This window comes from Perca fluviatilis, chromosome 3, assembly GCF_010015445.1.
Source record: "Perca fluviatilis chromosome 3, GENO_Pfluv_1.0, whole genome shotgun sequence".
NCBI classification, from domain to species: Eukaryota; Metazoa; Chordata; class Actinopteri; order Perciformes; family Percidae; genus Perca; species Perca fluviatilis.
In genome coordinates, this window is record NC_053114.1 from 34,866,670 (window position 1) to 34,881,488 (window position 14,819).

At 39.8% G+C, this 14,819-nt stretch overlaps 1 protein-coding gene across 1 annotated transcript; it reads right to left on the reverse strand.

Annotated features, from left to right (window-relative positions):
* Positions 1–1,162: 1,162 nt before the first annotated feature.
* Positions 1,163–13,480, reverse strand: LOC120555974 (ubiquitin-conjugating enzyme E2 Q2-like). The gene is made up of 13 exons (XM_039795213.1): positions 12,748–13,480; positions 12,261–12,365; positions 10,502–10,624; positions 9,657–9,710; positions 9,063–9,203; positions 8,666–8,750; positions 7,888–7,948; positions 7,720–7,810; positions 7,567–7,625; positions 7,358–7,406; positions 7,121–7,216; positions 3,902–3,968; positions 1,163–1,580 (listed from the first exon to the last, which is right to left on the reverse strand). Exons 1-13 carry the CDS (start codon positions 12,904–12,906, stop codon positions 1,549–1,551), a joined length of 1,122 nt encoding a protein of 373 aa, XP_039651147.1. The 5' UTR covers positions 12,907–13,480; the 3' UTR covers positions 1,163–1,548.
* Positions 13,481–14,819: the final 1,339 nt, after the last annotated feature.

Genomic DNA, 14,819 nt, shown 5'->3' on the forward strand with positions numbered 1-14,819 from the left:
GCCAAACCTCTGGAATGCCAGAAACAGCTGTGTCTACGCCATTATTGTTAGGCCATTGTAGAGGTGTCATCAAATAAGGGGAATGGTACTGTCGGTGTTGTCAATAACATGAGGACTACAAATCAATATTAATAAAAAAAAAAATAAAAATAAGAAATAACAAAACCGCAGTAGTCATTAAGCTTACATAAGATCATGGTGTACTTTTGTTTCCTTCTACAAGAGTATCCATGAAGCAACGTGTTCTTATTCTAAATGAGTTGAGAATTTGCAGTGCCCCTGCTGTTAATAGACAAGGGTAAATAGTAATACAGTCTTTGCCCAGCCAAAGACCCAGACAAGGTTACATTATAAACAATTAAATCCTTTTGCAGAAATACAAATTTACATGTTTACACGTGGCGTTAAAATCAACTACATTACAGTGTGATCCAAACCAAGCACGCCCCTGCTTTGCCTGGTTATACTGTAGTTCTTGGGTTGCCAACCTAGGACACACCAAACCTCTCCTGCAGGGAGTTGTCCAGTTGCTGGTTGTGATGACGACGACAGTGGTCTCCAACTTTGGAGCTCAGCAGCTGCTGTTCTTCATTATGGGGTATCCCACCCAGGCTGCAGAGGTCTCTATATCTTCCTCCCCACCTGAGGACTTCAAGCTTTAAAAGATAAGGAGGTTTGAAAGCAAGCTAGCCTCAGAAACATGTTATTCCAGAGGAGGGATCTTGGCATTGCAAAGATAATACATGAGCACAATATTACAGAGGCCGTCCATGGAGAGAAAAGGTAGCGGTTCTTCCACCACCAGCATTTAAAATGTCCTTCCCAGCCACCGCTGCATCGTATCAGGAACCCCCCCCCCCCCCCTTCCGGGGGCAGGGGGGGGGGGGGGGGGCGGGGGAGCGGCCGCGCGCGCCGGGGGGGGGCGTTTTTCCTCCCCCCCCCCCCTCCCCCCTGGGCCCCACCAAAACAAAAGGGAATTTTTGGGGATTTGGTGAGTTTTGACACATGCGATTTCTGTTGGGTGTTTTGGGGGGGGGGGGGTTTGTTTGGGGGGTGGGGGATAAAATTTTTTTTGGTGGGGGGGGAGGCCTTTTTTTTTTTTTTTTTTCAAACAGGAAATCTTGGTTGTTCAAAAAAAAAGGGGGTTTGTTGGGGTTTCCGTTTTCTGGGGTATGGGATGAATGTCGCAATGGAAAAATGAGATTGTATCAAACAGATGTACAGAGAGATAAATATTGAGGAGAGGACACCCTTGCGGGTAGCTGATGAGCTTGGATGTAAATTTCAGGTGGGAGTGTGTGTGTGTGTGTGTGTGTGTGTGTGTGTGTGTGTGTGTGTGTGTGTGTGTGTGTGTGTGTGTGTGTGTGTGTGTGTGTGTGTGTGTTAGTTTCTGGGTGGGCACTGAATGAGGAATTTGGTTTGGAGTTCAAACTCTCATGTAGAGAACACAATGGTTTGCAGGATAAAAAAAGAAAAAGAAATATTGGTCGCAAGGAAAAAGTAAATCAAAGACATGTGGTCCCAGTGCAGGAAAGGCAGGAGTGTGTTTTAGCCGTCCTCCTTAGGGGGTGTGTACCAGCCTAAGGGGGGAAAAAAACAACAAAGAATGATATAGAAAACAATCTCCAGTCAACAGGGGTTAGTGAAGACATTTTGAACTTGCTTCGTTGTACAGGACCCAGGTCTCCGCCACCAAAAGTAGGGTTAAGTTAAGTATTAGGGTTACATGTAGATGCTTTTTGCATGTGCATCATTTTTCTGCCTCATTGTCTTGTACTAGGGTTTGACAACATTTTAAGGTATATCACTAGATTTTCAAACGAGACATGGCATAAGCCATTACCGTTTATATCGATATAGTTTAACGTTGCGTTATATAACAGTGCTTCCATAAAGCTGTGCCTGTGTTTGCATCTCTCGTCTCTCACTCTCCGGGCAACCCTGCCCCCACTCGCTCACAGGCTCTCCTGCAAAAGCACTGGCTCACGCTGCTGACATTTGCCTACATTTTTATTGTTATTTGCACAGCTGTACATTTCTTTTAAGCAGGAAAGGAAAACCTGTAATTGCACCAGTGTATCCACTGGTCGCACACACTCAGTGAGTAGAGAATCCAGTCTGCAAATCACTCTCTCACCTACATGTGTTGCAGCTGTACATTTATAAACAGCAAAGGAAACCCTGTCTTTGCATTTTTTTTTTGACAGGTCTGTTTTGAATAAAAGTGTCTTGTGACATCTCACACGTGGCTCTGACTTCAGCCCACTTCGTAGAAAATTCCAAGATATATATTTTGTATCATCATTCAGCCGAAACAAATAACGAGATATATCATTTCTGATCCAATGCCCTAGCTTGCACCTACATTACCAACCATGTCTGGTAAGAGAACCAAAACATTGGGTCGAAAGTGTTCAGTGGTTAGGCCCAGGGCACATATGGTTCATATGGTTAACGTTCAGCCAGGCTTTCAGCTCTCAACTTTCACATTCTAATGCAATTAAATATAGCCCAATGTCGCCTGACAGAGTAAAAGAAATTTACATATTTTCCCTGGCACTTCTGGTTTTAAAATGCAGCGGGGTGTTTTAACAGAGGTCAAGGACAACAACAAAAATCTGCATTAATGGTCATCTTTGAGCAACAGACCTAGCAGTGCTGTTCCTCAAATAAAATTAACTTTCAAATTTAAATATTGATTCTTATCTTGCTGATTCTATGCAATTTGATATTAAACTGCATATTAATAGGATTTGACTGGGCATATCATTCTTTTATTCGGCTCTTCAGAAACCAAGCCAAATATCAATTATAATGATCAAATTAAAAAGTCACAAAGGATTCAGTTCGTAAGCAGAATTGTGACATGTATGTGAAATTATGTTAAAACACTGATCATTGAATCTGAACATGACATTTTGGTAAACAGCAAGTTATATAAGTAAATGTAATAATTATTAAGACCATTGTTTAGGACATTTGTCATCTACCATAATAGACAAGATAAAGTAGTGTGTAACAAGGGCACCTTCACACTACAAATACTTTCCTGACAGTGTATAACTACTTCATAGAAGCCTTCTTATCTCTCGTAATGCAATTTAGTTCATATTAGCAAGAATGTTTAAAATACACATAGAGAGTAGAGTCTAATTTGTCTTGCTTCCAGATTGTTTACTTTGTGTTACACACTCCTGACATTGCCAAATGCTTAGCTGAAGGTAAAAGGTCTGAAAAATTTAGATAGTTTACGGTGCTAAAAAGGAGCGTTTCAGACCGAGGGTAAATACAGGTATAATCAGACAAGACAGTAAGAAAAAAATAATTTTGTTTAGTTTTTTTTTTTTTTTTTACATTAAAGCATATAAACATGTTCTTGCAGAAACCCAAAATACAAGTATGAACATGAAATGCATTATAGGTCTCCTTAAACACTTAAATCCATCTGCCGTAACAAAAACTTGCTAGAACCTAGCTGGTGTCTTTGAGGCTCACATAGACTCCAATAAGAGCCCCAAAAATAAGGTCAGTAAGATCTTTAACATTAAGTGTGAAAAATGGTAAATGTGATAAATAAAATGGTCTGTACTTTAACAGAATCATAGTGAAAGCACAGCCAAAGTGACATGGTTATTGTTTAAGTATAAATCTATATGCAAATAAATGGCCCTGAATTACATGCATGTTGTACTTAGTTTGTATGTGTATTGCTGTGTTCTATATCCTGCTAGCTACTATACAAGTTATACAAATGGAGTGTAATAATGTGGACTACATGCATGTAAATGTTGTCCATGTTTGGTACATACACAACATTAGAAGCCATAATTGCCCTCAGCTTTAATGCATTGGAGGGATTTGGTTTCAGTAAACAAGGTCAGTTATGCACAAAAACACTCACCGTTCTTTTCATGGATCTGAACAAGAGATTTGTAGGACTGCTGTGCTCTGGCAAGATTGTACTGGTTCTGAATTAAAAAAAGAAAATGACATCAACCTTAGAGTGCGCACTGGGTTTATGATGACAGTACAGAACAGGAAACCACAATGACAGCTGTTTTCTACAGGCAAAAAAAAAAAAAAAAAAAAAGCTTCTCTCTATCTCCAATTTCAAGTACAAAACCCAGTGTGTAGTGCAGGATATCAAACCTATATTCTTCCCTTGTTTGACCATTCATAACGGATAGCTTTCACGCAAACCTGGCCATCACCATTCACTGCTTAGATTTATACAAAACTTTGTACAAAATCTAATTTAAGACTTTTTAAGACTAATTTGTCCTGAATTCTGGGTAGATTGAGACCTTTTTTTTTTAAACCTAAACAACATGACTATTCAAACCACTCAGCTCCCTTCACTTCAGCAAAAAATGTTCTGGAAGAAATCAGCAGTTACGAGGATATTTTACAGGGAAAATTCAACGGGGTATAAACTTCCAGTAAAATTAAATCCCAACTTTGTGCAGACATGTAGCAGTGGAGATGCTTTGGCTTCTTAATGTGGCAGGGCTGAATATTTTCGCTAACTCATCTATCAGGCTCAGGATCCTAAGGAAACTCCTTAGGCAAACAAAAACTCACGATGCCTTTACTAGTATATGTACCTGGATGTATATTTCTAACTTCTTACTGCAGTCTCTAAAAACTCTTTCCTACCTTATTGCTCACTCCACAACATCATTACCATACATACTTTTTTGTCTTTTGGTGCCACTAATTGTTACCATAGAAACATGGCCCCTAGTTCTGAGTTAGCCTCGGTTTGTAGGTATAATATGCTAACTTTTTAGGCGTACAGCAAGTCAGTTTTAACTTTTGTGAAACACACATTAGACTAATGTATGAGAAAAATTAAGACTGGCCTAAAACTATAGATCGGTCTAAAATCTTTGTTAAACCGACTTTAGGCAGCCAAGTAAAACTTAATTTATGGCCAAGAGGACTTAAAGTTGCAGCCAATATAATAATGTATACTTTATTAATCCCGCAAGGGAAATTACAATGTTATCACTCGGTTGGCAGAATACACATTCGACACAGGCCTGAAATAACCACACATGCTCAGTACCTACACATGCACTAATGGAGAGATGTCAGAGTGAGGGGGCTGCAGCTGTCGATGGACAGGCGCCCCGAGCAGTTGGGGGTTCGGTGACTTGCTCAAGAGCACCTTGTACGTTAACAACTTGTCTACAAAGAAGGGGTTTTAGCCACGTTTTTCAGTCGTCCTTCTCAAGTGCGTCTAAACCAATACGCTTCCATTTTAAATCAATACAGCCGTCCACACGGGCCACATCATGGCTCGTATTTCACTCACATTTTACGTGCGAAACTGCAAACCAAAGCATCTTTTTATGCATCGATTCTATCAGCCTCCATTTTATGCAAGCACGTTCAGTGGTTGTGTGTTGGGCAGTGAGCGCCTCAAAAACATGGATGACCTAAACTCAATACTCTGCCTGAACACATCCTGTGTAGACATAGAGGCAAGACTGAAGCTGCCCTGCTTTCGTGCTGCTTTCACTATGTGGGCTTTGTAGAAATTGGGTAAGATTGTGGCAATTCTATAGTGACGCTAGAAAAACTATAGTTTTTAAAAAGAAGTTCACATTTTCATACTAAACTGAAGTGGTTTCAGATTAGGTGCTTAAACCTGACTGAGACAGGTCCTGACACCAGGTTGTCTAACATGTGTTGACCCTTTTCACGCTGACAGCAAACACCGCATGGTTCCTGCGTTAATGTATTAGTGGTATGAGGGTAAAATTCACTGTCAAACGGTCCTCATGACTTTTTTCAGTACTGGTTAAGCTTTAATTTAGCTATAGTTTATAATTTAAACATGTTCCTTAAAATTACACTCTTAAAACAAGTATTTTAACATCAAACACCGCACACCATACTCCTGTCAGGCCTTGAGTGGGGTCCAATTTTTTAGGTTGACAAAAATACAAGCCCTTTTTACATTCAAAGACAGGACTGTTTAATCTGCCTCGCCGTCTCTGTGAAAGTTACAAAGACGGAATGGTGGAAACAGAGTTGTTGTGCCTTTAAGCTGGCAGTGAAGATAGTCATAGATCCGAACCGACGTCCGTGTGAAAGGGACAACCGGCATGGCAGGACTACATGCAGTATGCTTCGTGAGACGACCCACAGGCAGGTGAAAAAAGTGGTTCTGAGTAGGCAAAGTTATTAATAACTTACAGAAACATTGTATGCAATAGTCCACCTTCTCTTCAATTCGTTCTCTCCCTCTCTCAAAACACACACGCAGACGTAACAGCCGTCTTTGTCCTCTTTGACAATTGTGCTACTATGGTGCTATAGTAGAGTACTATATACTCTAATGCATAAAGTTGGCAAGTTGCGGGTCGGGTTCACATAGGTGATTATTGCGGATCGGCTTGCACACACAAGATGCCAACGCTGTTGTGTTACACACAAGTGTGTGTTCTCCAAGTAAAAAAAAAAAAAAAGAGAATTTTAGTAGCTGTTGTAAGAGGCACTCAGTAGTCAGCTAATTAAAGTACCTCTTACACAGGAACAGTGCAGAGGTCCAAATGTAAAGAAAAAACATGTATGTTTTCCAAAAATGTTTTATCCCAGTTGCACATTATGCGTCCCCAGCATTTATCAGATTGGGGGAAGCATGAAAGCCAAACACACACATAAAACTAAAAAAGTGAGAAAAATCAACTAATTTAAGCCAAAAAAAACATATGACACACTAAATGGGATTGGCATCTATGAGGTTCTGAGAGGGGCTTAAATATCTAGTTTTTCTTGGGACTTAATTTATCAAACTCTGAGAAAAGCCGGTAGACAGATTAGGTTTCATTAAGAGAACATGACAAGTACAAGTGACAGCACAAAAAAATAAGCATCTACCTTGGCCATCCAAGTAGTGACACCCTGCACATCCCACCCCATTCCAATACAAAAAAAATTGCACATAACTAGCTTTGGCTGCAGAAACAGGAGATTCTCACACAGTACAACAGGCCGCCGTTATAAGGCCTCTGTGTCAAAGCACTGTCATCGTGGTCCACATCATTCATTATGTGAGCTCAACATTATCACAGGACATTTCCTGACTTGAAAAGAAACCTCTAGTGCTTACTTTATTGGCTCCAAACTGCACTCTGGCTTTTCCTTTGACTAAAGTGGCATTGATCTGCATGATGACAGACTCAATGGAATAGGCACTGCTCCATCCCTGCAATCAGGAAAAACAATTTCAATAAGAGTAGGTTTTAAAAGTGTAAAACTGATGCAAATATAATCAAAATTTATATGTAATGTTATGCAGTGCAAATTCACATTAATGTATGGCTTTAAACAAATACATCTGGCATACCTGTTTGGTGAGGAGTTCCATGCACAGGGCACCTCCTCCAAGAACATAACTAAAGCAAGGACAGAAAATAATTATCAGAGAAAGGGCTATGAAAACAACACAATGAGGTCCTCTTTCAAAAAGACACTTTGTTCACAAACTCAGGCTCAACTATAAAATAGTCATTGGGGAAAGAAGAAACAGTGGAAAGTGCACCAGCTAAAACTCACCCTCCAGAAAGCACAGGCGAAACCACGCGGACAAACGGTGGATCAAAGGGGAAATTATCCTGTAGAGCAGGACCAACAAAAATGGTCAATTAACGGACTTCAGACTCCAAAATGCTGCTTCATTGTTATTAATGCAGAGTCAAGTTTACTCACTTTATATGAGAAGTTTAGTAAAATGTAATCCATTCCTTCCTTCTCCTTTAGGACTTGTAAATCACTGTGTAAGGGGCTATCTGGATCCACCCTGTTGGTCAGTAAATTATGCAATCAATCTGTGTTTATGTTGACGATAATGTGTGACACAAGATCCCAGTTACTTACGTCCTTAGTTTGACGTGCCATTCATACAGGCTGTCGTTAACAAGCTCAACTGAATAGATGCCTGCAACAGAAATTGATTAGATATGAGTTCTCAGATGTCTCCCGATGCAAGGTCTTGTAAAAACTGTAATGATTTAATCTCCCCTTTCATTTTATAAACTGAAAGGTAATACAGTGAGGCAATGCATGAAATGTATTTTAACTGGTAGCTCCACTACGTCACATCACTGTCAGTTAATTCTGCAGAAATTATTTGAAAGACTTGTTCAATTGTGAAACAGTTATACAAAATAAAATATCAAACATCAAAATGGTCTCTGCCTAATTTTTTTAAAATGGGTTTCTTTTTTCCCCACATTGAATGCCATTTTTCTTTAAGATGCTTTGGAAGGCGTGTCCATGTGCTTATAGCCATTACTAAAGGATACAAGAGATGGTTGCAAGTTACATTGAAAGGGTGTAGTAACCTATAGTATTGCCACCACACTGACAAAAGGGTGGAGCTGACTTCACATGGACAGGTGTTAGGCACCATTTAAATTCCACACAACTAAACTTACTCTCAAATGTTAAATTTCTGATTGTGTCAACATCATTGTTCTTGTATTACAATGCTTGATGTTCACCAATACTATCAATCACATAAAGTGGATAGAATTAATGGTGATTGTGTGTGAGGGTTTGTAGGATTATGTTAGTTTCCGGGTAGAGTTATTTGTAAGTGTTCTTTTCACTCAGATCTGCACCAAAAGAGCAAAACATTGTACAGAGTGCATACCGGTCTTGTAGCTCTGAGACCTGTAGATCTCTCTTAGCTCCTTCATCAGGCGGTCAGAGGCTTGCACTGAACCAGACACGGCTCCCTGCAAAAATTCAAAACAACAACGGTAACAATAAAGACAAAGAACACAGTGCTTTGCAATTCACCGTGAAGGTAAACCTGTCATCTGTACCTAACATGGGCCAACATCAAAGAGAAAGCTTTATTCCACTAGACATCAATATTTATATAAATATTTCACTGATCCTCAAAATTCTTTAAAAAAATTGTCAAATAAGTGCATGAAAGATGGCTGGTTCCATAGTTTGGATATAATTGAAAATACGTTATCAACCATAAGCATCTTAGCACCCCAAAATATATACTATATGTACTTTAGTAATCAAAGACTTACATTCAAATGGTCCTGCCTCTGGTTCTTTCGGATCTTCTCCAGGATGGCCAGATTCTCCTTCTCGATGCCATCATCCTCGGATTTCTTCCCATCCACAGGCTCCTCCTCTTTCATTTCATAGTGGTCCAGATCCTCTATGTCCTGTTGGTTCATATTTGATATTTTAGACATTTTAAGTAGTTTCTGGTTCTCCAGCAATATGTGAAACATAAAAAACGGCCCAGGGATCAAAGCCAGTGCCAAGTCAAAAGATGTGATAAATCTCCCTTGTTCACTGGAATAACATTAACATTAGCTCAACAATATCCAGGGTGACTAGATCATAATCAAATCATACCTAAAGACAATAATCATGTGTACGTACTGGGGGAGGATAAGGATCGACATACGAATATAAAATATGTAAACATTGGCATCTTTAACGATATGCTTTCCCAAACCACATACCATACTAACATGCAATACCAACAGCCTAAATATTTCTCTTTCAAATTATGACTAAGATGGGAGGAAAATACAAGTGTTCCATTCCTGAACCAGCACAATCTTGTAAGAGCAATACGTTAGAGGTTTCGACCAAAGATTATTACTTACCTCGCCCATCTCTTCCTCCTCTTCTTCTTCAGATGTGACCTCCTCTGTCCCATGCTATACACACATAGACACAAAGGCATTAAGTCAAGCTGATTAAAGTCATCTGAAAGAGACTCCCCAAGCTGACTGGTGTTTTTATTGGCTAGGGGTGTAACGATTCTCCAAATCCATGGTTCGGTTGAGGGGGGTGGGGGGGTGTTAATAAAACATCTGGGTTTTATTTAAATCAACTACAAGAAAGGCAGATAAAATGCATAGAGACTCGGAGCTAACAGTTCGAAATCCGGGTTTCAGATGCTTTCTTTAACGATCATGTGACTGGGGTTACACCACCCGTTTTTCACAATCACAGAAAGCCCCCCTGCATTCATCTTACCGCACCTTCCGAGGTCTCTGTCCGCCCGTACCGTCTGAAAGCTGGTCGATGATTGCGCTTGTGCCTGGAATGTGTCCATGCAGCCATGTCTCTGTGACAGACAGAACGCTGCATTCATGAGACCGCGACGCGGAAGATGGGACTGTGACACGAGACCGTGAATGTTTGTGTTGCGGATTTTGGTCTTGGTTTCAGAACCGTTACACCCCTACATAAGACCACCTTTTCCTGACCATAACCACGGAAGATCAGCTTAGAGAACAACTTCACATCAATCAACAAGGCCCTCTGTAATATGTTGACTGCTATTTCATTACTGAGCAAAGTGGTTCAGAAGTGCATATTAAAAGATCCTTGTTTAAGTATGCATGTTTTATTCCTTAAAAGTAAACAAATACTGGCCATGTCCTGGCCACGGCATTCCATGCCATGCGGAGGAATTTCACAAGAGCAAACTAGACAGCCTTGCCTTTCGGTCTGGTCCCACAGGGCCTGCAGGCAGGGGCTGGTCAAGCATCTCCACATCTGGATGTTGGGGAAGGTTGTACAGCCGACAAAGGTCACAAATGAGTTTCTTCAACTGCTGCAAAAGCTAGGAAAGACAAACCACAAAGAAGAGGGTATACAGAGTTAGATAAACCAATGCAGTTACACAGCAACGCCACATGGCAGAAACACTATAAAAGGTAGATTATCTTTAATTAAGCCTAATTTGTATTTATATGGCCCAATATCACATATTTGCCACAAGGGGCTTTAAAATCTGTACAGCATAGACAGCCTCTGTGGTTTGCTTCAGATAAGGAACCCACCTCCCCTCCCAATTTTTTATATATATTATGTGAACAGATTATGCAAGTGGAAATGGTGGAATAATGTAAAATCGTGCGATCTGTAAGTGTAGCAATAAAGTTAGGGCAAATTACTCTCACATATGACTGCAAACTATAGATTCAAAATAAAACAGGGATACAAAAAGGGTTAGGTAGCATAGTCATTAAGCTGCCATCAGATAATGTGTTTTGCCTTTGCAAATTTGGTGCAATTCAAATATAGGGTACCGCTAAAACATCTGTGCTACAGTAAGAAAATAGACTGATCTTATCTATTCACAGGAATGTAAGGTATGTCCCTTACACCCTACCCCACACAACATAAACAATGTTGTATTCTTTATCTGAATGTAGTCATGGTGCAAACTGCAAAAAAAAAAAATACTTGAAAAAAACTGAAAGCACTTCTATAAAAAGCACATTTTGTGTCCTACTAACAGAGCAGCATGAATAAGTAGGCGAACTAAGCTCAGGATGGCACCACACATGTAGGATTACATAACAATCTGCTGGTCACAGACATTTGACCTCAAAGGTTGTCCCAATGATCTAATGACACAGCCATTCGGTCTGCTGAAAACCTGTCTGTTTGTACCTGCCAGTTATGGCACGTACACGTTTAACCCATTCCCTCAGTACAAATTCTCACACACATTTATGCAGCACATGCAAGCTGTTTTGTTACGTTTAATAAACCCATTTAAATAAGCTCCTAGTTGTGTACGTCTTGTGAATACACTAAAATGGCAAAAACTCAACCTGCATCAGTGAAAACTCAGTTAACTAGTTCAACATAAAAAGTATGCAAATAAATGTTAAAAGGACAACACTTTGTGAAATGTAGTCTAGAATACAAATATAAAATCCAGTAAAAAAGTGAACTAGGGTTAACACATCTAAATGATAGCTGGCTTGACAAATCAAAGTCTTCAATAAATGATTTGCCTCCTCCTGGTGAAGCTCAACACAGCAGGCTGGCATTATATCACAATAATGCAAAGAAAATGCTCCTGTGGAGAGGCAGCCTGGTCATTACTTGTTAAGCTAATCAAGTCAGTTAAGTGAAATAAAGTGTAGTATTTTTCATTTGGGCTGCAGTTGTATCATGTATGTTTAAATGTATCAGGATAAGAATAAGTCAGCTGGGAAATAAATTATCTGCTCATTATTCATTTTTGTTTACTTGAACCAACTGCTGTATCACACAATAACCTATGCATTGTAAGTAAGTATTCACCCAAAATCTAGGCCTATGTGATCAGGCAATATTTTTTTATCGAGGTTTTAAGGTTAACATTCACTATGAATATTAAAATTGTCCTCACAAAGTATACCGTTGAGTTTTCCTCAATGACACATAGTGAAAAACAAGAGTGTTAGGATAGCTAACGTTACCAGGGTGCTGCCTTTTCTCACATCTTCCAACCTCTCCAAAACTTGCGCCAAGCTTGGGTCATCAGAGTCCACAAACCATATCGGCGGAGTAGATGGATAAGATTCCTAAATACAGTGGAACACAGCAAAAACAAGAGTAAAATCAACACATGTGACCTATATTGCGTGTCGCAGGGCTAAACATAGAATCAGTAAATAACGTACAATTTGAATTGGAGACATTAGCATTGAGATTGCAGCGTTAGCTAGGGTTGCTTATCAATTCGGTTTCATGTCGGATTGTCAGAACAAAAACCTTCAAGACTGCGTAGCTCCCACTGACACTGGCTAATGAAAATACGAAAAAGCCTGTCACGCACAGCATCAGATTGTACGGTTGTTGAAGTAACGTTATTCTGCTATCTGGCTAGCAGGTTAACCAGCTAACTTTAGCTCGCTAACGACCAACAAGGGATACATCCCGGCACTTGTGTTCCTGTCATCTTACCGTTATATTACAGTGGATAATTAACAGCTTTTCCCCAGTAACATTAAACTGACAGCTCAGCTCGTCAGGCTTCCAGTCAATGATCCTGAAGCGTTCGTGGTTTGGATCAAAAATGGATTCCAAAAACTTCAGTTCGGCCTTCAGCCCCGACACCGACATCTTCCACGCATCTCCGGCTGGGCCGCTGGGGAGGGGAAGAAGTCGGGACTTAGCTAGCTTTTAGCTAGCTAAAGCCACAACGCAAATGTATGTACCAAATTGGTTAAAAAAATGTGGCAAATTAATGGTTGACTCCCACTGTCGATGTAGCTGGATACCCAGTGCCAAGTATAAACAGCGTCCCGGTCGAAATGCAGCGCAACCGGACAGATTTGCTGATGAAGTCACTCTCGGATGAAGTGGCTAACGTTAGCTAGCTTTTAGTTAGCATTTGAAAACAGCGCAGCGCTCGGCAAGATGCTAGCGAGCGACTTAGCGAGCTCCGTTGTTGTTGTCTTTCTGTCTATTGTTGTTGTCGGTCTATGATAACACCAGCCTAGGGTTCTCGCGGTGTCCCGTGACCGTCTCTCCTTACAGTTCCACCGACAGTTCCTTATTGTTTACGTGACCGGGAGACAATCACACCATGTCCACGATTTGAACTTATATCCCGCTGTAGTGTTTTTCATCCCGGTGTACAACTGTAGCTGGCCTCTTGTGGGGTTTAAAGATGGCGTTCTGCAACCTCCCCGTTCCCGCAGAATCCCAGCATACAGCGCGTTCTCAATTTATTTAAGGTTAGAAAATAAAGAAAAGTTGGATGTGGACAGTGGATCATTTTGTCAACCATTTATGTGACTGTGAATGTGATTAAAACATTTTGTAAGGGAAACGAACCAATTTCCTGCTTAAGATAATACCACAGTAAACTGGTGCGCATAACTTAATTGGCCTTTTTCAGTGAATAATTCTACCTTGGTACCTCAAAGATGGCTGAAAATGATTGAGAGTAGGCTACGTTAACGTTGGAATTATGTTTGATGCAGTGTCAATCACAAATGTTTGACTTTCTTGATATTATGACTCAGCATTAGTGTTCTTTAATATTAGTGTTCTTTAATATCACAATATAATCAAACACAATCAAATTTATTTTTTAATTTATTATGTATTTTATTAATTGTTTATACTAGGCTTTGTTTAATTTGAGTGTAGGCCTACACACCATTCTTGACATTGACTTGCTGTATTATTTTCAGTTCGGCACATTAGCTAGTCTGATTTGGCCTATGGCTATGATCCCAATTTATTTTAATTTGATATTCTAATATGTATGTTATGTCTCAACAGATGGTCATACCTGTGTCTGTCCCATCTTGAAGAAGAGGAATATATGTAACAGTGACTTTAGGCCTACTTATTATATAAGGTCATACATGTTTAATTATCAAAAGTATATAGGCTACAATTACAGACATAAGCATGGAAAGTTAGGATCATCTAGTTGGCCACTTCTAAAGAAAAGGCATAGTTGTAAAATGCTACTATTTGGCTACAAGCTAGCTAGGAACAATAAGCAGGAGTGATTGATATTCACATCCAAAGTTAAGTGATTACTACTTGGGTAATCCCAGCCAGCTGATATCTGTAAGTATATTAAGCATGTGTGTGTGTGCGCGCGCGTGAGTGTGTGTGTGTGCATGTGTGTATAAATAATAATATAATAACATACAATAAAATATTGTCCTTTAATATGTATTTTAATGGCTGTTCAGCTCAACTGTCATTTTCCCACTGCCTGATACATATTGGGTTGCAAAAAAAATTTACTCTGCTCACAAGGATCCATGAAAATGACATGTCCTAGTCCACATGATCTCTGTGTCGTTCTCCAATAGAAACCATAAACAATGTTTATCAAATCATGTTGTAGTAGTACCTGGTGCCCACTAGGAGGTAGTGTCGCTCAAGGTTTGAACAACTAGGGTTATGGTTAGAGTAGGGTATACCTAGCTTATAAACTTATGAAAACACACTATGTTGTTTGTCCTGCTCTCTAGTAACTGGTGGTTATTTGGTTTTAGGTTACATGA

Bases quoted from the DNA above. Each gene is read 5' to 3' on its own strand.
- LOC120555974 (XM_039795213.1), bottom strand. From the start codon at position 12,906: ATGTCGGTGTCGGGGCTGAAGGCCGAACTGAAGTTTTTGGAATCCATT. The intron at 10,625-12,260 runs GTAACGTTAGCT...TGTCTTTCCTAG, and splicing joins TGAGAAAAGGCAGCACCCTG to CTTTTGCAGCAGTTGAAGAA. The intron at 1,581-3,901 runs GTGAGTGTTTTT...TTCCCCCCTTAG, and splicing joins TCAGATCCATGAAAAGAACG to GCTGGTACACACCCCCTAAG.